At 48.9% G+C, this 25,615-nt stretch overlaps 2 protein-coding genes across 3 annotated transcripts in view; both read left to right on the top strand.

Annotated features, from left to right (window-relative positions):
- ENTPD1 (ectonucleoside triphosphate diphosphohydrolase 1) overlaps positions 1-7,972 on the top strand; it is a 78,214-nt gene extending 70,242 nt beyond the window's left edge. For both annotated transcript variants that reach the window (XM_074999386.1, XM_074999387.1), the window contains 3 exons: positions 1,081-1,200; positions 1,692-1,829; positions 2,092-7,972. In XM_074999386.1, the coding sequence (XP_074855487.1) occupies positions 1,081-1,200; positions 1,692-1,829; positions 2,092-2,298 (465 nt within the window). In that variant the 3' untranslated portion in view covers positions 2,299-7,972. The remainder of the gene's footprint in view (positions 1-1,080; positions 1,201-1,691; positions 1,830-2,091) is intronic.
- A 2,441-nt stretch (positions 7,973-10,413) lies between these two features.
- The window catches only part of CPN1 (carboxypeptidase N subunit 1), a 43,721-nt gene continuing 28,519 nt past the window's right edge, over positions 10,414-25,615 (top strand). Inside the window, exons 1-5 of the mRNA XM_075000003.1 lie at positions 10,414-11,150; positions 15,793-15,989; positions 19,613-19,768; positions 21,916-22,116; positions 25,411-25,522. Of these exons, the coding sequence (XP_074856104.1) occupies positions 10,928-11,150; positions 15,793-15,989; positions 19,613-19,768; positions 21,916-22,116; positions 25,411-25,522 (889 nt within the window). The 5' untranslated portion in view covers positions 10,414-10,927. The remainder of the gene's footprint in view (positions 11,151-15,792; positions 15,990-19,612; positions 19,769-21,915; positions 22,117-25,410; positions 25,523-25,615) is intronic.

Here is a 25,615-nt window from a genome sequence, read left to right as displayed (position 1 = left end):
TCCCAGGCCAGTCTGCACAGCTCCCATTCCCATTTCTCTCTATCCCCTCTCAAGTCCCAGCTCCCCAGGTGCCTTGTCACAATTTATGCCTTTTCCCTCCTGTAAGTCTGGCACTTGTATTCTCTGCTTTTGAATGATGTGGTTTTCACCTCTTTGCTGCCTATGGTTCCCCGATTTCCAGTGCCCACCTTGGGCTGGCCCACAGCAGCCTGGGACTGCAACCTGTAATGACAGGAAAAATCTGCCTTTACTCCTGCAACCCTCAACTGAGCATGCTTGGTTGTGCTATGAGGATGATGCCTGGAGGAACTATGCACAGTATCTGAAAATTGTAGCTGCCAAACTTAAGAAGTCTTTCCTGAACTTATTCAAACATATTTTTCAAGGGCATATAACTTGGCATTGCCAAATTTGGGCGACTTTTCATAGGAGCAAAAGACACATTGCTGACAGCAAGGCAACTCCCCCGACAGATTCCGAGTCTCTGCCTGAAAGCATCAGGATGCAATTACTTCTCAGGGAAACAGTTACCAGAATTTTATAACATCAAAACGCTGTTTTTTTCCTGAAACTCCTTCTTAGAAACAGCTGGAACATTTTGGTTAAAACTTCAAAAAACAAAACAAAGGCCTTCCTCTCTGCCCACACTCTGGCTTGAGGTAGACACCCAGCATGGGAAATCTCAAGTTTGGCAAAGTTCAGTAACTGAAAAGAGGCGCTTATAAAGGGAAGTAATGCAAACATAAGAATAGGCAGAACTACCAACACATCCTATAACAGAAGGCAATAACATTTGAATTGCTTTCTCCACCCCTATGGAAGTGTAAATACTTGGTGCCTAATGCCTATAAGTCTGCCCAGCCAGCTGCAAAAGCCTCTCCACAGACACCTATATGTGTGGTAATGGGTATTTTCATGGAGCCCTGTGCAAGCTGGAATACACCCATGAGCTTGGATTTCTGTTCTGCAAGCACTTTGGATTCACGGAGGGAACCCCAGGCTCTGGTGTTTTGTTGCTTGGATTTGGACTTTGCTTTCCACACTAAAGCTAAGCAGGTTTAAAATACTCTCCCATTCCAGGCATTTTCTGCCTTCTATTTTGTGATGAACTTTTTAAACCTGACGACAGAGAAGAGCCCAGTCCCTCTGGACAAAGTGACAAGCACTGTGGAAAGATTCTGTTCCAGACCTTGGCATGAGGTAAGAGAGAAAGTGGCTGCAGCAGCCTGAGGCTGTTACTCTGGATTAGCACCCAGGAGTAAGCCCTGATGGTGATGGCTGTGTTGGGGAGCCAAGCAGCGGGTGTACTTCCCCCGTCACAAATGCAGTCTGACGAGAACCTCTGGACTTGTCATTGTGTGGAATCCACTCTATACCAATTTACAGCACACATGCCTTCTCCTGCACTCTGGCAGTGCTTGCTATGGTGTCTGTAGAAGCCCTTTGCTGCCCTGTTTTTGGCTAAGTGAGAATTCCACTGGTGAGATGTTAAGGGGGAACCATGTACACTTAAACATTTCTACCTGAGCACTGAATGGATGATAGGAACTTGTGGATCATCTGGTGAAGCCAGATTAATGCTAATGATGGAATGGGCAGATGCTGCTAGCACCTGGGAGATCTGTGGTGCAAGCCAGGCATGTAGTAACCATATGGAGCAGCAGGAAAGTGATGTCTTTGTCCCGCTCCAGGTAAAGGCAGAATTTCCTGAGATAAAAGAGAAGTACCTGAGTGAATACTGTTTCTCTGGGGCCTACATCCTCTCCCTGCTTGAGAATGGCTATGGATTTACTACAGAGAAATGGCAAAGCATTCAATTCCTTGGAAAGGTAATTTCACATGTGCACAGTGTTTTCTGGTTAGGGATAGATATACCTGTGACAACCCCGCCCTAAGCACCACGTCTTCTCTGGTGGACTATAAAACTTGTGACATCTACCACCACCCTGCCTCCCCACCTCACACACACACACACACTGCCCGATATCACTACCTCAAAAGAGACTTTACCCTCTCAGCCCCTCTTTTCCATACCAACACGTCCTGCATGTATCTTAGCGCTGGTAATTCAGGTCTTGTCTTCTTTTCCAGATCGGTAACAGTGATGCAGGTTGGACTCTGGGCTACATGCTGAACCTGACAAACATGATCCCAGCAGAGGAGCCCCCAGCACGACCTCTCTCCCATGCCAGTTATGTGGGACTCATGGTGTTCTGTTTTTTGGTGTTGGTGGCTGTGCTCTTGCTTGGCTGGTTTATCTTCCACAAGCCAAAGTGCCTGCAGAAGGGACTCATTTAGAAAGAGGTAAATCCTCCAATGGTGACCGTAATGCAGAATACCTCCTGCCTTTCACTGAAGCTACTGACTGTACAAGGGCATTCTCCTCTGGCACACACCTGCACTGATGGACGCTGGGGTACTGTAGATTCCTCTCTTCTGTGGAGATGTATCTTGCTGGGGTCTTTGCTTGAAAGGGTTTTATGAAACAGCAGCTTTTGGGACCCATTGCTGCTTTTTTTTCCCTAGTCTCAGCAGTAACCACTGAGGAAATCACCGTGATTTGTTGGCTGTGGAGTAAAACGCAGGGGTGCTTAAGAAATAGGATGCCATGGCACTGTGCTGAGATCTATTTCCTTTCCTTGGGAGAGTCCACAAAGCTGCTCAGAGCCTGTCTGAGCAGGGCATCTGCACCACCACAAAGCAATCTTGCTGCCATGGGTCACCTGCAGCTCATCTGGAGCATGTTGTGTCCTACTCTGCCTGTCATGTACAATTTTCTGGATCACCAGTCTAGGACAAACAGATGTGAGGGGGAAAGGAATAGAAAATGTTGAGTCTGAAGGTGGCTAGCAGCCTCAGCTGAGCCCTGGCAACAAACCTGAAACTCTAGGAGGCAAAATGTTCCTTCAACAGAAGATTGCTTTGATATCAGAGGATACCTCTTTTCTCCCCATCTCCCTTATCTTATTGCTGTCCTGTAACAGGACCTTGTCCAAACTGAACCTGATGAAAAGGACAAGTGTTAGCCAGACACTTTTTATCTTTTCAGGAACAACTCACGGTGGGAAAGGATCATCTGTAAACAGTTGGGATTTATCTTGTACCTGCAGGCAGGGTTCCCTGGGCATTGGATCCAACAATGTACCTACAAGATGCCAGTGATTGCAGTGGGTTCTCTCTCTGGCAGTGCTAATCACACAGGGATGTAGGCCTGAAGGAAGGCCTTTAAAAGACACCGGCCACCAGTGAGAAACATGAATATTGATGAATCGATTCATGCTTTGTGCGTGAAAATTAATCAGTCAATCTAAAAATTCTTTGCTTCCCCATCTGTAGGGTAACAAGTCAACAACAGGCCCCGCAGCCCCTCTGAAATGTACCCACCAGCCCATTTTCTAGCCTTTAGCATGAGGTAGCAGCTGATCAGATTTCAGCCTCCCTGATGCCACTCTCCTCACTTCTTGCTAAAAAACTGAAGCTGGGACTCAGTTATTATAACTAGCAGAAAACAATGTGAGGTGTCTTCATACATCAGAGAGGGCCAGTTGCAAATCCCTTCCTCAGATAGTAACCCCAAAGGTCTCTGTCTAGTCCCCAAGCAGAGCTAGGGAGGGGAATTAGCTGAAGGGAGGTTTATCTTCATCAGTACACCTTCTTTTCAGCAGACAGGGATGTATAGCTTTTAAGGTCGAAATGGTTCCTAAAGATCATCTAGTCTGGTTTCCCCACAACACAGGCCTGAGATCCTCACCAGCAATTTCAGCATGAAGCCCATAACTTCTGTTTGAATGAGAATGTAGTTTTAGAAAGGTATTCAGTCTTGTATTAACATCAAGTGATGGAGAATCCACCACAGCTGTAGGTATGTTGTACCAATGATCAGTTGCCATCAGAGTACAAAAGTTGCAACTTATTTTTAGTCTGAATTTGTCTAGCATCAGTTTCCAGACACTGATACTGAAGAGCCTTTTACTGCCAGAAGCCTTTTCCCACTTGTAGATACTTGTGGACCATGATAAAGCCACCTCTGAACTGTCTCTTGGATAAACTAAATAAGGCTTCTCTAGGGTCTCATGCTAAGGCAGCTTTTCTTTACCTCAAGACATTTTTTGCAGATCTTTGTTGAATGCTTTTCCCTGAAGAAGCCATTTCCTCTGGGCTAACAGCCCCTTCTTCTTCAAGAAGTGTTCATGGGGGTGCTCCACATAGGTATTATGGCACCGTTGTGCCTGTAGTCAGAGAATTATGGTAGCAGTGCCCTCAGTGGGCTGTACACAATGGCTACTACACATGCACAGCCTGCCAACTCCTGCCTCAGTTCCTTCTCTGCTGACATTGGCTCTGGTCAGAACCTGCAGTGACCCTCCAAAATGTAACATTTTTTCCTTACATTTATAGGTTAGATAGTCAGTTGTTCATTGTTTTATAGTTAATAGTGAATAGTGTTTAGTGGCATTGAGTTTTATCATTTAAAAATATTTTTATCTTTATTTCAAAGTTGTCAGACACACCTGGCTCTCAGGTTTCAAAAGATGTGTGACTTGCAAAATGTCCACACCTGTTTTGGATGGACACACTCAGTGCATCCACTGTCTGGGTGAGGGACACTGCACAAGTAAATGTCCCAATCGTAAGAAGTCAGGACCAGGAAGGTGAGAGAGCTTCAACTTAATATTTTCCTAACTGAGAAGTCCATGCAACCCGTCTCTGATCAGGAGCAGTCCTTGCCACCTAGAGAGCCCTCACCAATGGCAAGCTCTGAAAGGGTAGCCCCCATGGCAAGAACATCTACTGACTCCAATCCAGAACAGTCTGATAAGAAGCACCCTCACTCCTCCTGGCAAAGTCTGTCTCCTGAGAGGAAGCAATCTCTTAAAGAAAAATCAGCCCCCGTACCAACAAAACCCAAGGCACTGGATCATAAGGTACTGGGCATCACCAACACTGAGATAGCCTGAGGAGATAGATAGGGCCAGCTCTAAAACACTGGCACATAAAAAAGCTAAAATCGTCTCTGTTGGCACCAACCAAAACTGCATCAGTACTGAGCAAGCCGTGAGCAGCTTTGGCACCTAGCACCCTAATGCTGCCATCTATGGCACTGGCTGTGCATAGCAAGCCCTTGGTACATACTAAACAGCAGGCACCTGCAACACAGGAGAGGCAATGGGTACCTTCACCAGCAGGCACCGACAATGCAGGAGAGGCAATTGGTACCTTCCCCACCAGTGCCTATCTTGATACTATCTCCAGCACTCATTGCTCCACCCAGTCTGCCCTTCCCATCTACGGCAGAACTTAGACTACCGTCGGCACCAGGCACTCCTTTAGCTGGCACTGATGATACGCCAAATACATCACAAAAAAAGGAGGGTGAGAAACTGTTCTCAGTGGTGTCAGATGGCAGAACAAGGCGTAATGGTCTGAAGTTGAAGAGGGAGAGGTGTAGGTTCGATATTAGGAAAAACTACTTCACCCAGGAGGGTGGTAAAGCACTGGAATGTGTTGCCTAGAGAGGTGGTGGATTCTCCATCCCTTGAGGTTTTTAAGTCCCAGCTGGACAAGGTCCTGGCTGGGATGACTTAGTGGGGGTTGATCCTGCTTGAAGCAGGGGCTGGACTAGATGACCTCCTGAGGTCCCTTCCAGCCCTGTGATTGTGTTTGTGAGCAGCAGGTCAGGCTGTGCATGGATCCTGGTCGGTTCCTTCAGCACTTGTACCAAGAAGTTATCCCCAACACTGAACCCCTAATTAACTGTTTAGTTGGAATTCAGGTGTTTTCGCAGCATGTGATGGCTGCGCTTCCCTCCCTGGCTCTAACTGTTGGCAGATGAACCATTTCCTAGGCAGAGAGAGCCAGGCTGCAGACACAACTGGTTTCCTGTCTGGCTGTAGGGGGGACTGGGGGAGACATATTGGGCATGTCAGCTGTTGCATGGCTGGCTACAGAGGACTGCAGGGAGCTGGGTGTATAGCTAAGCAGATTGTGTCTGATACCCTTCTGTGGCTTGAAGACTGCAAAACCCCAGCTTCCTTCTACCCTGAGCCCATTCTGACCCTTTCAGATCATTTCAGTAGCTTATGCACTTTCCCCCAGTTGTTCTGGATTAGAGTTAAATTATTCAGGAATCATATGACATTAAAGCAAGAAACAAGTTCCTTTCCAAAATACCCACACACACACACACTTTACCTAGACAGCACAAGAGGTAGAGAGGTAAAAGAAAGCTGCTGAACACAATTCCCAAGCTCCTGCCCTGAGGTTCCCCATCCCATCCCCCTCTCCAGAGCTCTGCCACATGCCTCAATTCCTTGCCTTGAGCCCCTTGCATTCCACCCCACACTTAAATGTCTTTACAGGTACTGTCATACCACAGCCTCCCTAGGCCTCTGCCCTGAGCTGTCCCTGCAGTGGAGGGGCAGTGACATGACCATACCAGTAAGAAATGTGACTTACTTTTACCCCTGCTTCCTTCTCTTCTTTTGGCTTAAAAAAAAATGGCCCCAAGCACCTCAAGTCGCTTCTCATAGGACATTTTCCCAGCCAATTTTGTCCAGCGTGTGCAAGTCCTTCCCAACTCTGTGACCTCTGACTCCAAGCAGCCCCTTTCCAGGCAGGCTTCGTGAGTTGGACTTTGTAACTTTCCAGGCTGCAACAGGGGCCCACAATGCAATCAGACTCTGCTCCCTCCAGGCCTGAAACGCTACCAGCTGTTCACCTTCTCTTCACACAAAGGTCAGGCGTGGAACTTCACAGCTGTAGGGCTGAGACTTACACAGGGCTAAAGGCTGGATAGGCACCAGGCCTTCCCATCCCATCCTCTCCCCCAGCTACCGACTAAAAGTACCTCCACTTACTCCCCATCAGTCCAACAGCCTTCCCACCCAGCAACTGGCGTAGCTTAAAAACCTAGTACAACAAGCTGAGTTACTGAGTTTCTTGTTAGGAGCAGATGACATGGTGAGAACAGTGCAAGATTGTAGATTCTGACTCCTCAGGGTTTGCTGCTTTGGCCATGAAGTCTTAGCATTTCTCAGGATGGGAGTGGTTTGTCATGCTGACGCTAGCCCATGTTTTTTATGCCTTGCTCTCCTCTCTGAGTACCTGCTCACACCCCAGGCCCAGAATGCTGGAGTGTGCCAGTGCTGAGGGAAATGTGCCAGGGCCTATGGGCCGCAGGATGTGTGATGGGTCTGCTGAGTGTGTGCCAGCATGACAGGGCTCTGGGGTGTGTGCTGAGGCAGACAGAGGATCTGTGCCCCCTCACTGAGGTCACTGTCCTTGACACCAGTCTGCATCCCCAGCCCTGCTGCAGCAGATTGTTCATTTTTATGCATATATAATTCTCAGTATCCTTATTAAAATCAAGACTTGTTAATCAGCACTTGTGAAGTTTCCTCTTTTCCGATGAGTGAAACTGTCCATAATGGGGAAGAGGAGGGTCACTTCATGTTTGGGAAAAGATGGAAAGTTGCAGGATGAACTTTTCTCCATTGACTGTTTTCTAGAGCCTTCCCTAGTGCAGTTTTAAATGGCCCAGTGATGTGGCTCCCACCCCATCTTCTGGAAACAGTTTTCCATCTGGAGCCATCTGCCTCCCTGTGAGTGGTAGGATGCCTACCCTTTCCTCTCAACAACCCAGCTGCAGGTGTTCCTCCCAGAGGAAGATTCTCCGGAGATTCAAATTTTTTTTATTTCTGTTGTTCAGCTTAAGCCAATTCTTCATAATCACATCCTCTTGGATTGTATCCTAAATCAACTCTCTCCACCTGTAAAGTTTATTCATGGCAGCTATTTGTAGATACATTGCCCCCTCCCTCCAAAAATTGTCTCTTATAAGTCAAATATATTCAGGTCTTTTAATCTTTCTCTACTGAATCTTTCCCTCCAACCCCAGCTCGTTTTTGAAAACTCCCCACACTTTTGCTCAGTAAAGAAGATGACTAGAATCACAGTCTTTCAGCTGGAGTCTCCCAGGGCTGTGCATAGAGGGACATTCCTCTTTCTGTCACAGAATCACAGGGCTGGAAGGGACCTCAGGAGGTCATCTAGTCCAGCCCCCTGCTTCAAGCAGGATCAACCCCCAATAAGTCATCCCAGCCAGGACCTTGTCCAGCCGGGACTTAAAAACCTCAAGGGATGGAGAATCTACCACCCCTCGAGGCAGCGCCTTCCAGTGCTTCACCACCCACCTGGTGAAGTAGTTTTTCCTAATATCGAACCGACACCTCTCCCTCTTCAACTTCAGACCATTACTCCTTGTTCTGCCATCTGACACCACTGAGAACAGTTTCTCACCCACCTTTTTAGAGCTCCCCTTCAGGAAGTTGAAGGCTGCTATTAAATCACCCCTAAGTCTTCTCTTCTGTAAACTAAACAAGCCCAAATCCCTCAGCCTATCCTCATAAGTCTTGTGCTCTAGCCCCTTAATCATTTTTGTTGCCCTCCACTGAACCTTCTCCAGCAAATCCACATCCTTTTTATACTAGGGGGGCCCAAAACTGGACACAATATTCCAGATGTGGCCTCACCAGTGCCAAATAAAGAGGAATAATTACTTCTCTAGATCTGGTCGAAATGCCGCTCCTAGTGCACGCTAGTATGCCATTAGCCTTCTTGGCTACAAGGGCACCCTGTTTACTCATATCCAGTCTTTCATCCACCATAATCCCTATGTCACTTTCCATCATACTGCTGCTGAGCTAGTTGGTCCCCAGTCTATAACAATGCTTCGGATTCTTCCATCCCAGGTGCAGGACTCTACACTTCTTATTGAACGGCATCAGATTTCTTTTGGCCCAGTCCTCCAATATATTCAGGTCCCTCTGGATTCTCTGTCTACCCTCCAACGGATCTACCTATCCCCCTAGTTTTGTGTCATTGGCAAACTTGCTGAGGGTGCAATCCAGTCCCTCATCCACGTCATTAATAAAGATGTTGAATAACACCGGCCCCAGAACCAAGCCTTGCAGCACTCCGCTTGAAACCGACCGCCATCCAGATGTTAAGTCATTGACCACTACCTGCTGGGCCCGACCATCAAGCCAGCTTTCTATCCATCTTATAGTCCAGGGATCCAATCCATATTTCTTCAACTTATGGACAAGAATGTTGTGGGAGACCGTATCAAAAGCCTTGGTGTAGTCAAGGTATATCACATCGCTGACTTTCCTGTGTCCACAGAGCTTGTTACCTCGTCACAGAGCCCTTCACCAGCACTGGAGGGGTGAGGCAAGGCAGTGTGGGAACTAGGTTAGGGGAGGGGTGCTTTCTCAAGGAGGACCTAAATGGTGCTGAAGTTGCTTTGTTTTGTCTGCTTCACACCAAGGGAGGCATTTTGCTCTGGGGTGTGGAAAGCCCAAGGGCCCATGGAGCAGCTGCTGGGCCAGCAGCGCCTAGGGGCAGGAGTTCTAATCCTGGGACTGAAACTGAGCTTAGTTCAGAACTACATCACTCTGTACTGTGATCAGAGTCTGGGGGAGCGAGCTTCCCGTGTGGGAGTGAGTGGGGGGCACAGCAACTCACATCCCAGTGGGAACAGGAGCTGATGTCCATGAACCCCTGCTTCCAGCTTGTAAATTGTTCTTGACCTTAAGTGCTGCTTTGGTCACTAAGGAGGTGGCACAGCTAGTTGCTGGAGCCTGGAAACACTAGCTCTGTGCTCAGCTTCAGCCTGTACTTAAACAGGGGTAATGATGCCAGCCTGTCTTTGTAAAGCACTGGGACCCAGAGTTGAGAATATCCATGCTTTATCACTGGCAAGTGCTATGAAGGCCAACTCACTGATTTCCCCTCTACCCGCTGCTGGCCCCAGAGGTCCCAACCCTGAGGTATGTGAGCTGTGAACAGGGCTTCTAAGCTGCGTCTACACGTGCACGCTACTTCGAAGTAGCGGCAGCAACTTCGACGTTAGGCGGCGAGACGTTGAAGTCGCTAACCTCATGAGGAGATAGGAATAGCGCCCTACTTCGATGTTCAACGTCGAAGTAGGGACCGTGTAGACGATCCGCGTCCCGCAACGTCGAAATTGCTGGGTCCTCCATGGCGGCCATCAGCTGGGGGGTTGAGAGATGCTCTCTCTCCAGCCCCTGCGGGGCTCTATGGTCACCGTGGGCAGCAGCCCTTAGCCCAGGGCTTCTGGCTGCTTCTGCGGCAGCTGGGGATCTATGCTGCAGGCACAGGGTCTGCAACCAGTTGTCAGCTCTGTGTATCTTGTGTTGTTTAGTGCAACTGTGTCTGGGAGGGGCCCTTTAAGGGAGCGGCTTGCTGTTGAGTCCGCCCTGTGACCCTGTCTGCAGCTGTGCCTGGCATCCCTATTTCGATGTGTGCTACTTTGATGTGTAGACGTTCCCTCGCTGCGCCTATTTCGATGTTGGGCTGAGCAACGTTGAAGTTGAACATCGACGTTGCCGGCCCTGGAGGACGTGTAGACGTTATTCATCGAAATAGGCTATTTCGATGTTGCTACATCGAAATAAGCTACTTCGATGTTGGCTGCACGTGTAGACGTAGCCCTAGTGTCCCTCTTCTGTTCTGCATGAGGCCCACACAACCAGCTGTCCAGCCCTACAAGTCTCTTGCAGTGACAATCTATGGCTTCAGGGTCCTGTTTACCATCCAGTTAATAAATGAACAGGAATCAAGGATACTTTCCAAAAGCAGAGTTGGCTCGGAAGTGAGCCTGGCTCTGGGGTGAGTGGGAGCTCTGATGTGTTAGCTTAGAGCAGGAAAGTATTCTGCTCTGTGTGGGGGCATTACAGCTCCATTCCAAAGACCCCAGCCCCCACCACCCTGCAGGTGCAGTGGGCTGGCACTTGGCTGTGAAACTGGAGAGAGCTGGTTAGAGTTTGCACATTAGTTCCTGTCCAGCTGTCGGGAAGGGAGCTCTGAGATCTGAGTTAATCCCAGTGCAAAGTGCTGTGCGAGGATGTGTCAGTTGCTCTGGCCTCTTGTGAGATTCCTGCTTCTGTTCAAAGTAGCAGCCTCGGTGAACTTTTTCCACCACCGCTATGAGCAGCTTGTACAGGCTCTGTTCACTGTGCACAATGAGTGTCCTGATATCACGAGGATTTACAGTATCGGTCGCAGTGTCCAGGGGAGACAGCTCTATGTCCTGGAATTCAGTGACAACCCTGGAATCCATGAACCCTGTAAGTACAAAAGGTGAGGATGTTCTGGGGGTGGAGGCATGTTCATGTGCAGGCTGCTGTCTGTCCTACACCCTCCTCTCTCAGCCCCTGCAGATCACCCCATATGGTACAGCTTATAGGGCCAGACTGCTCCCTGGTAACTCCAGGGAACTTACTGTTAGACAGTTTTCTGGCAGTCCTGGATTGAACTATGCACAGTAGTCTCCATGTTCAGCACAGTCCAGGAAGCCCATCTGGTAGCTGTAGCCACATGTTGCCCACTTCAGAAAGTGAGTTAGCTGACCCCATATTCTTGGAAACAAAGTGCAGCAGGTACAAACGTGGGCAGGGATCGAAAAGTCTTTGTCCATGGAGGGAGCGAAAGGTGACCTCTGCATAAGGGGACTGGCTTTAGCCAAATCAGGCGCGTTAAATGGAACCCAAAGGTTTAAATCCAAATGAATGTACTGATGAAGGCACCAGCTGGAATTTCCATCAGGCCACCTACATTTCTCTGCCTCAGGTGCTAATTAGCAGTGTTTCACTCTGCCATGATCCCCTTAGAGGGCACTGGAGTAGGCAGAAGTGATATGTCATGGGAGGGAGGAAAAAAAGGTTCCCACCTCACTAGGCTGTGATGGGATGGATTTCCTAAGCCCCTCTAAAGGGCTCTGGGCAGGGAAGGACGTGACAGGCCACGGGTGGGTGGGTGGGTGGCAGTGGGGCTGAAGTCCTGAATTGAGTCTGAAGAGCTGTGACACACAGGACTGTGAACTGGTGCAGACTCTCTCCATTTCTCTCAGTGTGGCCTACCAGTGTTCAGCAGAGGGACTGTTGGGGAGAGCAGCCAGGGTAGCCAAACAAGCCATAACATTTCATCTTCTGGTCTTTGTAACATCTTTAGCACTAAGATATATGGATGGTGAAAATAATCATCAGAGTACCATAACTGTTAACAAATGGCTAACAAGAATTGGTTACATAAATAAAAATCATTACATGCTTCTTAGAATTTAAACCTGACTTAACAGACTGAAATCTTTATCTAGAGAAGTTTCTCACTGACAGCAATCTCCCAGCATTACTAACAGAGGCTAGGGTCCAACTTGCATGACTGCAGAGAAGCATTGTCAGTTTTTGCATCCTCAGCGAAGGATGAAAATTGTCTTTTTGCTTTTCTCTTATACCCCGAAGTCAGGGTGATCCCCAGATAATGCTTTCCAACTTGTCTCTCTGCACTCTTGTTGACTCCATATGCAAAAATGGGTTTCCATTGCATTGGTTTACAGTGCTTAATTTACATAGCTGACAGTGAAATGGGTGGATCCACTTCCTTTGCCTCAAAACCTGGTTGTTATCCCTGACTTGATTTAGCCTTTGAACTTATGTTTAGTGAATATACACAATATCCAACTGTGTATCCTGTCGTGACCTGCTGGAGTTGGGGGTTGTGGGGCAGCCTTTCCATGTGTGGCTATCTGTCTGTCGAACTCAAAGAAGTACAAAGTGTTGAGGATACTGCAACCATAGCCCATGCTTCATGCCTATTTCTTCCCCACTGGTGAAATCAAGCAGAAGGATGCTGTGTCCGTTCTCAGGAGCCTGGAAGCACCTCCGCTGGGGCCTGAGCACTGTATGGGAGGTGCTATCCCTGTGCAGCAAACAGTCTGACCCTTACCAGGAAACAGGCTCCTAACACTGATGGCCTCATAGCTACCTACCACCCTGCTCTAGCCTTTCACACTGCTGAAGGAGGGCTCTGCATGTGCCCTTGCACATGTGGGAAGGAGCCAGGCCTGAGCCTTAATGTCAAAACCAGTGTGTCTCAACCAGGGCTATATGTACCCTTGGGGCTACACTGAGGTCTTCCAGGGGGTACATCAACTCATCTAAATATTTGCCTAGTTTTACAACAGGCTACACAAAAAACAATTAGTAAAGTCAGTGCAATCTAAAAGTTTGTTCAGACAGTGATTTGTTTCTACTGCATCAAATGCCTTATGCTGAAATGTAAGTACAATACGTCCGTTCCGATTCATTTATTTGATAAGATAGTAGAAAGTCAGCCAAGTTTTCAGTAGTAATCTGCTGTGATATTTTGGCATGTTTTTATAAGTAAGTAGTTTTTAAGTGAGGTGTAACTTGGTGATATGAAAAAAAAAATCTGATCCTGAAAAGGGTACAGTAATCTGAAAAGGTTGAATGACTCTTGTTCCAAGACCTCAGATTTTCGTAGGGCCGTGTTTCTCAACTAATGATAGGCATACCCTTAGGGATACATAAGAGAAGTCTGGGGGTGCTTACAATTTTGAGGGGATACTTTACTGAGAAAAAAAAAGGTTGAAAAACACTGGTCAGTACCACAGTTAAACAGCCCCTTAACCTGATTGAAGTGTAAGCATACATGGGAGTCAGGAGGCACCATTGCAAAGTTTATGGTGAGTCAGCTCAGTTTGCTCTGACAATACTGTCTAGGCCTGGGTATAGCAAGGAGATGGCCCTGATCCCAAGAGTCAGTCATTTAAGTTCCCATGTCCTGAATGAGTTTTATATTTCTAATGGGTGCATGTTGGAAGACAGGCTTAGAAGTCAAAATAATCTTGACAAATTAGAGAACATCTGAAATCTGCTGGCTGAAATTCAGTAAAGATAAGTGCAAAGTACTGCACTTAGGAAGAAATAAAATCAAATGCACGAATACAAAATGTGGAATAACTGGCTTGGTAGCAGTACAGCTGATGAGGATCTGGGTTCATAGTGCATCAAAAATTGCACATGAGCCAGCTACAAATTATGAAACAAGCTAATAAAAGTGTCACATGTGAGACATGGGAGGTAAGTGTCCCTCTCTGTTTGGTACTGGTGTGGCCTGAGCTGGAGTTCTGGCAGCACCCTTCAGGAAGGATGACAACAAACTGGTGAGAGGTGAGAAGAGAGCAACAAAATTATCAGAGGTTCAGAAAACTTGACCTCTGGGGAAAGGTTAAAGAAACTGGGCATGTTGAGTCTTACAAACACAGGATGAGGGAGAGGTGATAGCAGTCTTCAAATGTTATGGATTGTTATCAAGGGGCCTGTGATCATTTATTTTCTATGGCCACTGAAGGTAGGTCAAGGAGTAATGGGCTTAATTTCAGCAAGCGAGATTTTAGTTAGGTATGCTACAACCTCACAGTTACAAACAGACAATCAATCACACAGCACATTTGGAAGCAGAAGCATCCAATTAGGCCATATCTGTTTTCCCTTTCCCAAAGAAAAAGCAAATGAAGTACTTTGTTAAAGATAAACTTAAAAAAGAAAAAGGAGAGGGGTGTCTAAAGAAAGATTTGATAAAGTAAGGAAACTCTGTGCTTGTTATTCTCATGTAAATTAAGATGGTTAGAAGCAGCCCTTTTCTTCTGCACAGTAACCTTTCAAAGCTGTAATGAGTCAGTGTTCTATTGTAAACCTTTAAAGAAACAACCCTAATGTTTTATTAAGAGTTACGAGAAATACCCATTCCCAAGGTGTCTGATGCTGTGGTTCTGCTGTATTAGGAAAACCCTTCTAACTAAACAGAGTTCACAGGTGGCATAAGCTTCACTGTTGCTTGAGGTTTCAAAGAACAGGCTGGACAGGCACTTGGAGGGTCTAGCCCCAGCCCAGTCCATCCTTTCTGCATGAGGTCTTGTCTCTCCCACCAAAGACCAGAGGCCCCCTCTAGGCACAGGACCCCTCCCTCAGACCCAGCATATCAAGTGGATGTGTGGCAGAGTGCTCCAGAGTGCCCTGCAGCACAGCACTGAGAAGTAGGAACAGGTCTGGGGACAGAGCATGCATGGGACCATGCAAGGCTCTTCGGGTAGACTTAGCATTTCCCTGCTTTCGATACTTGCCACCATGCATCCAGCCTATATTTGCATGATCTGTTTAATCATGAGGTTTAGTGGGTGGCTGTGAAGCCAGACACAACTCACTACAGAGTTGCTTGACAGCACCTGGAGAAGGGCTTGAGGTGGGTGAAGGGCACAGTGCTCTCTGGTAAGGGACGCTGCACAGCATGAGGCTGCCCTGCCTCGTAGGCTGTGTTCTCTGCCTGTGGAGGAGATGAAGAAGTGGCTGTACTAACGCTTCTCATCCAACTTTTCTAGATGAGTTCAGGTGCTGGGTAAGAGCTGGCCCTGATGACTACAGTCCTAGAGATTCCCAAGGGTCCAGAATTCAGTGTCCCTTTTACTTGAGTGGCTGTGTGGCACCAGTGCTCTGGGATCTCTGCAGCTACCTGGTGCAGTCCAGGCCCTGTCCTTGTCTTATGAATCCATGGTTTCCCTCAGGTGCTGCTCCCCACAGAGCTCATCTCGGACACTGTCATTCCTTAGAGTTGACACTGAGAGCAGGCTGCTCTCCCGGGGGACTCATGCAACAGTGAGTTTATTTGTTAAATGAGAGAGAACGTTCTTGTTTATCTTATTAGCTAGAAGTGCCTGGCCCAGCCCAGAACCCCTGTGTGGTAGCTGTGGTACAAACACAAATTATTGGGTCGTTTGTTGGCTCTGCTTAGAAGTGTCACTGAGTTGGCTCATTACACATTGGCTCCCCATTGGGGATTATCTGGCTCCATTCCATCTCTCAGTCCGCTCCCTGCCTGTTTATGGTGTCAGTGGTCTCTTGTCTTTCCCAGTGGAGCCAGAGTTCAAGTATGTTGGGAACATGCATGGGAATGAGGTTCTGGGCAGGGAGCTGCTGCTCCAGCTCTCGGAGTTCCTGTGTGAGGAGTATCAACAGCGTAACCAACGGATCACACGGCTCATCTGGGACACACGCATCCACATCCTGCCCTCCATGAACCCAGATGGATATGAAGTGGCTGCCAACCAGGTACCAGGCAAGCATTCTCCTCACCTTTCTGGCAGGGATGTGGCATGCCTGTGTAATGTAGGCCTGGGCTGCCTCCACCAATAATTGATAAGGGTGAATAGAAAGGAGTAGCAGTCATGGAGGGGCAAAATCAGAAAGGTACAACAGAAACTACACTTAGCAAGGGGCACAATGACAATAAGAAAAGGTTTTATAAATCCAATCAGAGCAAGAAAGAGAACAAGGTGTGAGTAGACTGGGGATAGAGAACTAATAACAGACATCAACAAGGCTAAGATGTTTAATGCCTATTTTGTTCCATCTTCACCAAAATGCAGGGATTACAAACACTTTAGAGGACAGGATTAGAATTCAAAATGACCATGACAAGTAGGAGAATTGCTCTGAGTTTAGCAAGCTGAACTTAAATAAAGACAAGCGCAGAGTACTTCATTTACAAAGGAAAAATCAAATGCACACCTACAAAGTGGAGGATAACTAGCTTGGCAGTAGCACTGCTGAAAGGGATTTGTGGTGAGGGAGTGGTACAGTGGGTCACAGACTGAATGAGTTTACAAAGTAATGCAGTTGCAGAAATGTTAATACTTTGGCAGGGGTGGGGTATGCTAACAGGAAGTTCATCTGTGAAACGTGAGAGAATTGTCCCACATGATTCTGCACTGGAGAGGTTTCAGCTTGAGTAGTATCCAGTTCTGGGCCCCATACTTTAGGAAAGATTTGGATAAATTTGGGGAGAGGCCAGAGGAGATCAACAGATGAAAAGGTTAGAAAACCTGACGTATGAGGAAGGATTTCAAAAGATGTGGGTCTTTAGACTTGAGAAAAGCAGATGGGGGACTCGATAAGTCTTCAAAAATGTTACAAAGAGGACTGTGATCATCTGGTCTACATGTCTGCTGAAGGTATGACAAGCAGTAATGGACTTAATGCGCAGTAGAGGAGGTTCATGCTAGATATCAGGAAAATCTTTATAATGCTCAGGGGAACTAAGCCCTGGAAGAGGCTCCCAAGGGAAGTTGTTGAACCCCCATCTCAGTTCCCAGCCTGTGAGGGGCCATGCAGGCACTCAGCACTGTTGTGGGGGACACCTCTTCCCTGGTCTCAGCTTGCATTGGCTCTACCATGGCAGGGCAAGTGCTTCTCCCCCAGACCCAAAGCTACCGGGCTTAAGTGGAGTCATCTTTCCTCATAGCAGCACCCCAAACCTCTCTTCTCTAGGCCCACTGAAGAGCTAGCGCCTCCAGTGGGAACCCTTACCTGCCTAACTCCAGTCCCCAGCTGGAGTTCTCACCTTCTTTCACCGCAATCTGCTGTCCCATCTCAGAGCTCCTTCCCACTCTGTGAACCCCTCAGCCCTGCCCCCACCACACACCATCTCTGTTGGTGCAGGTAATTAAATGTATTCTGCATGTGGCTGGAAAAAACTAAAAGGAGCATTGATCCCTGTCATTGGTAAAAACTTTCACCCTCATACCCAGAAGGAGTGGGATATTGGCTTGAGGCCCCACTAACGGGGGCAGATCTTCAACTTGCATTAGTGCACCAATGGCACCAGATTCAGCCCAGCACCGCTGCCCTTTTCCAGTGCCCAGGAAGAAGCATAGTGCCTCAGTGCCAAAGGACAGAGCCACCAGGTAGAGGACATAGGAGGCTGCTCACTTGCTTTGGGGATTTGGGAGAGTGCTGCTCTGATGTGACCCCCCCTCCAGCTTGGCCAGAGACCTACCTACTGTGGAGCTTCAGTGCCCAAAGTGATTCCAGCAGATAATGAGCAAAGCCAACTGGCTCCACAGGTGCCACACCGGGGAACCAAGGTGGTTTTGCCTTTGGCACCATAGAACATGGATTGGGTAAATTAACTGTAACATGGATAGAAAGCTGGCTAGATGGTCGGGTCCAGTGGGTAGTGATCAACAACTTGTTGTCTGGTTGGTGGTCGGTTTCAAGTGGAGTGCCCCAAAGATCGATTCTAGGGCAGGTATTGTTCACTTTATTAATGAGATGGATGAAGGGATGGATTGCACCCTCAGCAAATTTGCAGATGACACTAAGCTAGGGTGGTGAGGTAGATAGGGTCCAGAGTGACCTAAACAAATTGGAGGATTGGGCCAAAAAGAAATCTGATAAAGTTCAAGAAGGACAAGTGCAGAATCCTGGATTTAGGATGGAAGAATCTCAAGCATTGTTACAGGCTGGGAACTGACTGACTAAGCAGCAGTGCAACAGAAAATACCTAGGGATTACAGTGAATGAGAAGCTGGATAAGAGTTAGAGTAACATGTGTGAGATTAAAGTGGCTTTCCACCGTTTTATGACCCCCCAGATGAACCTTGTACTGTCCCCAGCCTGAATTAGAGCTAATCTGACAGGAAATTGAATGCATAGGAACATAGGCATTACCAGAGCAGATCACTGGCAAGGGCCATTGTTCCAGGGAAATGGGTCCTTTTAAGGCAAGTTGGGATCAGCTCTTCATGAAGTAGCTGCTTCCCAGCCTGAGGGGAGTAAGATAAATGGGGTTGGCCAATAGTTTATTTGTCACCTGGTCCTTACAAAAAGGCACAGAGAGCTCAGTCTGGGAATAGAGCCCCAGGGATTTGTAGGCTGTAGGGGAAGGTCCTGAGCCAAGGTCTGCTGGAAACTGAGTACTCCAGGGGGTTAGTGCTCTGTATTAGAGCAGGAAAAGACTCAAAGATAGCCCAGAAATGAGTTGTGAACAGAGCCCAAAGGGTGAGCTGATGAGAGGCTCACTAAGGTAGAAGAACTTGCTTGGGATATTTTCATGAGCTTGTTGAAGCCCTGGAAGGGGGTAGTTTGTGACTTGGCTGGAGGGCCAAATCACATCTCCAGCCCTGACCCATGAGTGTGGAGTTTATTGAAAGAGCCCTGAGGAAGAGGGAAATGGAGGCAGGGTACTTCAGGGTCACCCCAGACCACAAAGGGGTGGTTGGTAGGTGGGTGCGCTGTGAGCATCTGTCTAATCCCATCTCCTGTCTCTGACACTGGCAGAACCACATCCACCAGAAAGAAAACAAACTGTCCTGGAGTTGGCAGATGTGGAGTAAACTGGTGGAAGTTGGCTTCAAACCTGGATCAATCAGATTTAATCTTCAGTCCATGACTTCCATTGACAGGCTAGCACTGGGTGGGGAATGCAAACAATGTTCCCATAAAATAAATGTAAATAGCAGTTGTGGCAGTTGGATTCCCAGTTTTTAGGTGCGTGCACAGGTCTGTGACTTTTTTTTTCCTGTCTTTGCTGGAATTCATCCCACTCTCCTGGTCTTGTTAAACATGGTCCATTGCCATGGGAATCAGGCTGGTCTGTTCACGGCTCAATCACTGCGTGCTGTATGACCTTGGGCGAGTTGCTTATTCGGGTTATGCCTCCATTTTCCCTTCTGGGAAATGGAGATAATTATACTGACCCTCCATCATACCATGCAGAAAGTGCTGCTTATCCTCCGGACCACCAGCAACTTGTATTTGGTGGCCTCAGACAATGCAAAAGCCCAATTTCATGTTCTAGTTTTTGGAACATATCCAGGCTCTTTCCACATGATGTTTGACTTGAATGTGCACTTCCCTGATCTCACAGAAGTTTATGTGGCTTCTTCCTCCAGGATCCAGGTGCCATTGGGTACCTTACAGGCAGGAACAATGCCAACGGCGTTGACTTGAACCGTAACTTCCCTGATCTCAACACTTTCATGTACTACAGTGAGAAAACAGGTGGTCCCAATCACCACATTCCCCTGCCAGCAAACTGGAAAAGCCAGGTATGAGCCAGGGATTTTCAGCAACAATATAGGATGGCTCCAGTACCCTACCCCCCCCGAGCCCCTGGAGAAACACCTGTCCTGTTTCAGTGGTGCTTCTTCCCTCCCCCTCCGCCCCCCACAAGTTCTGGCCCAAAGAAGCAGCATCTCCTCTATGGACCCCAGGCATTGTTTCTTGTCTAAAGAACATTGTGACACTGTTTGTGTTCAAGGGTCTTCAAGAGGACCATGATCTGACAGTTGCCTGTGTTAGTGCACACTTCCAGTTCCATCCCAGATAAGTAGGACCCTCCCAAATTCATGGCCTTGAGAAACATGTTATGAACTGTGAAATCTGTTCTTTTGCATTCTTTTACCTGTACTAAACAGATTTCACAGGGCAGACCAGAAGTTTTTCAAATTGGAGGTCCTGACCCAAAGGGGAGTTGCAAGAGGTTGCAAGGTTATTGTGGGGGTGGGGGTCATGGTATTGCCACTCTTATTTCTTCACTACCTTCAGAGCTGGAGGGTTGGAGACTGGCAGCTGTTGGTCAGGCAACCAATGGTGAAAGCAGTGCCCTGCCTGCAATAGTGCAGAAGTAAGGGGGCAATGCCATGCCATGCCATCTTTACTTCTGTGCTGCTGCCTTTAGCACTAGATGGCTGGAGAGTAGTGCTGGCTCACTGAGGGCCCAGCTCTGCAGACAGCAGCACAGGAGTCAATGTGGTTATACCATTCCATAAGCTTCTTATTTCTGTGCTGCTCCTGCTGGTGGTTGCTGTGCGTTCAGAGCTGTGTTCCTCACCAGCAGCCACTGCTTTCCACCTGTCCAGCTCTGACAGCAGCATGGCTGTCAGCAGCAGTGCAGAAGTAAGAATAGCAATACCGTGATCTCCCCTACAATAACCTGGCATGCCCCGCCAACTCCTCTTTCGGTCAGGACTCCAACAGTTACAACACCATGACATTTCAGATTTAAATAGATGAAATGGAATTTACTATTTTTAAGATCCTAAAACTGTGAAATTCACCAAAATGGACCATGAATTTGGAAATACCCTGTCTGTACTGGAAAATTGTTTGGCTAAAAAAATTCTGTGAATGCTTTGACTCTGAAAGCAATTAGTCAAATGGGGCATCTAAAATTAAGTTTACCCAAATCTCTACTTTCTGATGGTTTGAGTTGCTTTGTCTGAAAACAGCATGTGGTGTTTACAACCAGCCTGAGTTTGTGAGGTACTTCAGACACCTGAAAACTATTTACCACTCCCCAAACTCCCTTAATTTTGGTCCTGTGTGCCCATCTCACAGGAAGGCATGTCTGGCTAACAATCCCAATTTTAGAAATGACTGCAGTCTTTGAGCACAAGTGAAAATCTCTCACGTACACTACAGCATGCTCTCCTCCGTGGTCAGTAAGGTGCTAATCCAGGTTGGTGTGTGAGTGCTGCCCTCTGGGTAGTGATTGGTGCATGGATTCGGTAGGTGACGGCACAGGTGAACTTTGCCAAGAAGGTTTGAATGAAGAGGGAAGTGAGACAGTTTGGTAGCTGGCCCAAGCATGCCGAGCAGCCCAGAAGGTTGCCTGTAAGAGGGCAGCAGAGAAGGAAATTAACACATTGTCAGAGCTGGGGTAGTTTGTCTAGTGGAGGTTTCATGAGAATATGGTAAGTGATGAGGCCAGACATGCAGGAGGGGGTGGGCTGGGCTGGGCTGGGCTATGCAGATCAACGGGGAGGCATCATGACCTTCAGTGATGGACCAGGAGAACCATTCTGGCAGTTGTGCTTGACAGATTTGCTGGACAAGGCAGGTACCTTGGTGGCTGTGGAGAATGTGGGTGCCAAGGTCAGGGCTGCAGATTTTCAGGCATACATGAGAATTCAGGCATCTGAAGAGAATTTTGAGTTCTCCAGAGATGTGACAAGGGAAGAGAGTAGGATGGGCTTGCATCAGACTGTAGGAGACTGGGGGAGAGGTGCTAGGGCTGGCAACATGGCAGATGGAGGAAAACAGCAAAGGAGAAGGCAAAGGGAAGCATATGGAGCCCAGGCTAGGAAGGAGCACCCTATCACCACCCCCCGAGCACTATCCATGAGCCAGAAAATGCTGAGACTCGCTGAGCTCAATAGTGTCCCTCTCACACTGGTTTCTCCTTTGCTTACAGGTGGAGCCAGAAACTCTGGCTGTGATTAACTGGATGCGCCGCTACAACTTTGTCCTCTCAGCCAATCTCCATGGGGGAGCTCTAGTGGCAAATTACCCCTACGACAAAGCCCAAGAGCAACAGGGCCGTGGGCGAGGCCGTGGCTATCACCCTGAAAGCAACACCCCATCTCCCACCCCCGACGACAAGCTGTTCCAGAAGGTGCGCAAGGAATGCCAGGAGATCCAGTCGTAGTTCCCGCATCATGAGAACTCCTCATGAGACTTGGGCCAAAGCTGTCAGAAAATAAGCTGCTTTGGATTCAGTACCTGAACCAGAGTGTAAAGGTTTGAATCTGGGAATTGAGTCCAAACTACCCACACCCTTAGCATTCCCCATCCCCACAAACAAGTATATGGTGGGGTTTAGATGAGAAATTCCAGTTCTAGCTCAATCTTTGGTTTTAATAATCTGCAACAGGCAATAAGATGGCATGTGACAAATACGTAATGTTGGGCTAAATGACAATAATGTCCATGGCGTTTGCATGAGGAATGAATCTGGCCCATTAGGTCTGTGTTTGTGGGGAGGAGTGTCAAAAAGGATAGCTGTCTGAGGGCACTGCAATTCAAAAGGACCTAGGATTCCTGGCTACTGCCGCCACTACTATAGTAGTGGTGGTGACTAGAGCACTGGGTGCTTTAAGCTGCTACCAGAGATCTAGGCTGAACTAAGGGTTGCATGTGTGTGTGGGGATGGTGGTGGAGCAGCCACAGCATGCCCTGGGTGACACTAATGCTGCCTGGAGTGTGGGGAGCCCAGTGTACTTTGGGTGGTTCTAGGGGTTGTTGGGAGGGGAGCCACAGCACGCCCTGGGTAGTAGTAAAGGGTGTCTGGTGGGGGAACCGCAGCGCACTTTAGGAGGTGCAAAGGGCTGTCAGGGGAGCAGAAGGGCTACAGTGCGCTCTGGGAGGTGCTAAGGATTATCTGCAGAGTGGGGGGAGCCACATAGCTGTCTGGGGGGAGCCACAGAACACTCTGGGAGGCCCTAAAGGCTGTCTGGGGGGAACAACAGAGCACTCTGGGAGGTGCTAAGGGCTGTCTGGGGGGAGCCACAGAGTGCTCTGGGAGGCGCTAAGGGCTGTGTGTGGGAGCCACAGAGCGCTCTGGGAGGTGCTTAGGGATCTCTGGGGGGGAGCCACAGAGCGCTCTGGGAGGCCCTAACGGCTGTCTGGGGGGAGCCACAGAGCGCTCTGGAAGGTGCTAAGGGCTGTCTGGGGGGAGCCACAGAGCTGTCTGGGAGGTGCTAAAGGCTTGTTTGGCAGGGAGCCACAGAGCGCTCTGGGAGGTGCTAAGGGCTGTCTGCGGGGAGCCACAGAGCGCTCTGGGAGGTGCTAAGGGCTGTCTGCAGGGAGCCACAGAGCGCTCTGGGAGGTGCTAAAGGCTTGTTTGGCAGGGAGCCACAGAGCGCTCTGGGAGGCCCTAAGGGCTGTCTGGGGGGAGCCACAGAGCGCTCTGGGAGGTGCTCAGGGATCTCTGGGGGGAGCCACAGGGCGCTCTGGGAGGCGCTAAGGGCTGTCTGCAGGTAGCCACAGAGTGATCTGAGAGGCACTACTGGCGGAGTGTCCCAGCAAGGCTGTCTGCTCCTTGGGTTGATTTCCTATACCTTGAAATGTTTATGTATAGCTCCTCCTTATTACTGCAGTAATCACCCTTAAGGTCAGAGCCTGCAAATGCCGTCATTTTTCTAAAGCTGGCCCGAACGCCCTCAATGCCAGGGGCATCAGTAGGAACATGATTGGGCTCACCACTGAGACTCCCTCAACTAACCAGTTTTACTCTCCTGCTCTTTGCCACGCCCAACTTTCTGGAGAGGTGATAATGGACCTTCAGAGTGTTGAGCTGTCATCTGGAGGGCTGGTTTAGTGCTGAGCATCAGGACAATAAATCTTCTGCTTCTGTGGTCAGACCCAACCTCTCCCTCATGAGGGCTTGAGAAGCTGTCCATTGTGGGCTTTCCTGCACCTTCCTTTGTTCCTGTCCATTGGAAGAGGCAGGAGACTGGGCTCCGAGCTGTCCTGTGCTTGTTTTTGCTCCTATGGGCTCTCATATCTGGGTAGGGAGCAGCAGTGTCTGTAAGGGATAAATTGAGAGCTTGGGCTGACCTTCTCCCTCGTTCAAGAAGACCTGGCCTGACTCCAGTGGTACTTCTCAAAGAGGTGGGATCTCATTGCTATGGCAACACGAGCCAAAGCCAGGCCTCCAGTCAGAAAAGGATGGGAGCAGGTTTTGTTCTGGATTCCCCATTAAAAGCTGGTCTGAATGTATATTGCAATGGAGCACTTCCCCCGATCCTTCCTGTCAGGGGGCCCAATGGACAACAAAGCCCAGGTAGGGACAGGGTCCAATACCACTCGGCTCTCTAATGGCATCCCCCAGCTCTAATTCTCCAAGGGATTTGTTAGCAAGTTCTAATGAGTGCTGCGGATGGGGACGCAGGTTCCTGAGCTCATGGGGTGCAGGGGTGCCAATGTCTAAGTGCAGAAAACTGAACACCTTTGCCCTACCCCTTCCTCAGCAGTTCTTTGTGACCCTGTCTCCCCACTCACTCCATCTCTCTTCACTCCATCACTTGCTCTCCCCTACCCTCACTCATTTGCTCATTGTGCTCAGGCTGGGCCAGTGGGGATAGGGATGCGGGCTTTGGGCAGTGTTTACCTGCCACGCTGCTCCCAGGAAGCATCAGCATGTTTCTCCAGGTCCTAGGTGGAAGGTCAGCCAGGTGGTTCTATATACTGTTCCCATCCACAGGCACTGCCCTTGCAGTTCCCATTGCCAGTGGGAGCTGTGGAACTGCTCCTTGGGACGGCACCAGAGCAGCATGCAAAGCTGCCCTGGCAGTCCCTTCACTCAGGAGCCAGAGGGCCATGCCACCACTTTCACAATGGCAGGAAGTGGTGTGCCCTGGGGCCGAAGTGTTCTGCTTCCAACTGCCCCAGTGAAACAGAGCACAGTGGGCTGGGAGATGGCAGTAGAGCAGAGCATGCTGCCCAGCTGCTCTGGATCGCACCACTGCAGTGAGCGCAGGTTATGGGGCAAGGGGGAGGCAACCCACTGCTGCTGCCACGTACCACGCCAATGTAATTCCCTGTGTCCCTCCTGTCTATATGATGGCTGAGGCAGTCACCACAGAGCTCCCAAAATGCAGTGCCTGGGGCAGCCACCCACAAATAGTCCGATGGATGTCTCTGGTAAATGGTGGGGGGCAGATACCCAAGTGCATGTGGGGGGCCATTGGGATACAGGTGCCTAAGATGGTGTGTATGCGGGGATGGGGGAGTCTGTGTGATGCACAAAGTGGTGGGGTTGTGCTGGGCTTGCCCTCCCTCTCTTGGATTTAGCTTCATTGCAGGGACTCCTGCTTGTCCCTAGTGTAGGTGGGAGCAGGCAGGCTGAAAGACATGGGCCCTGAGGGGTGAAGCCAGCACTGTTACCAGCCTGCCGTTCTCTTTGCAGCTGGCCAGAACCTATTCCTATGCCCATCACTCAATGCACCAGAGCTCAACCTGCGGAGAGCAGTTTGTTGATGGCATCACCAACGGTGCTTCCTGGTATTCTCTCAGCAAGGGTAAGGACAGGGCAAAGGGGTGTGGGGAGTTGGAGAAAGGTCCCAAGGGAACAGAAGAGGTGAGACCATGGGAGGCCTGGGCTGCAGGGGAAG

The sequence above is a fragment of the Carettochelys insculpta genome, chromosome 7 (genome assembly GCF_033958435.1).
Source record: "Carettochelys insculpta isolate YL-2023 chromosome 7, ASM3395843v1, whole genome shotgun sequence".
NCBI classification, from domain to species: Eukaryota; Metazoa; Chordata; order Testudines; family Carettochelyidae; genus Carettochelys; species Carettochelys insculpta.
This window is presented reverse-complemented; position numbering and strand designations above follow the sequence as displayed.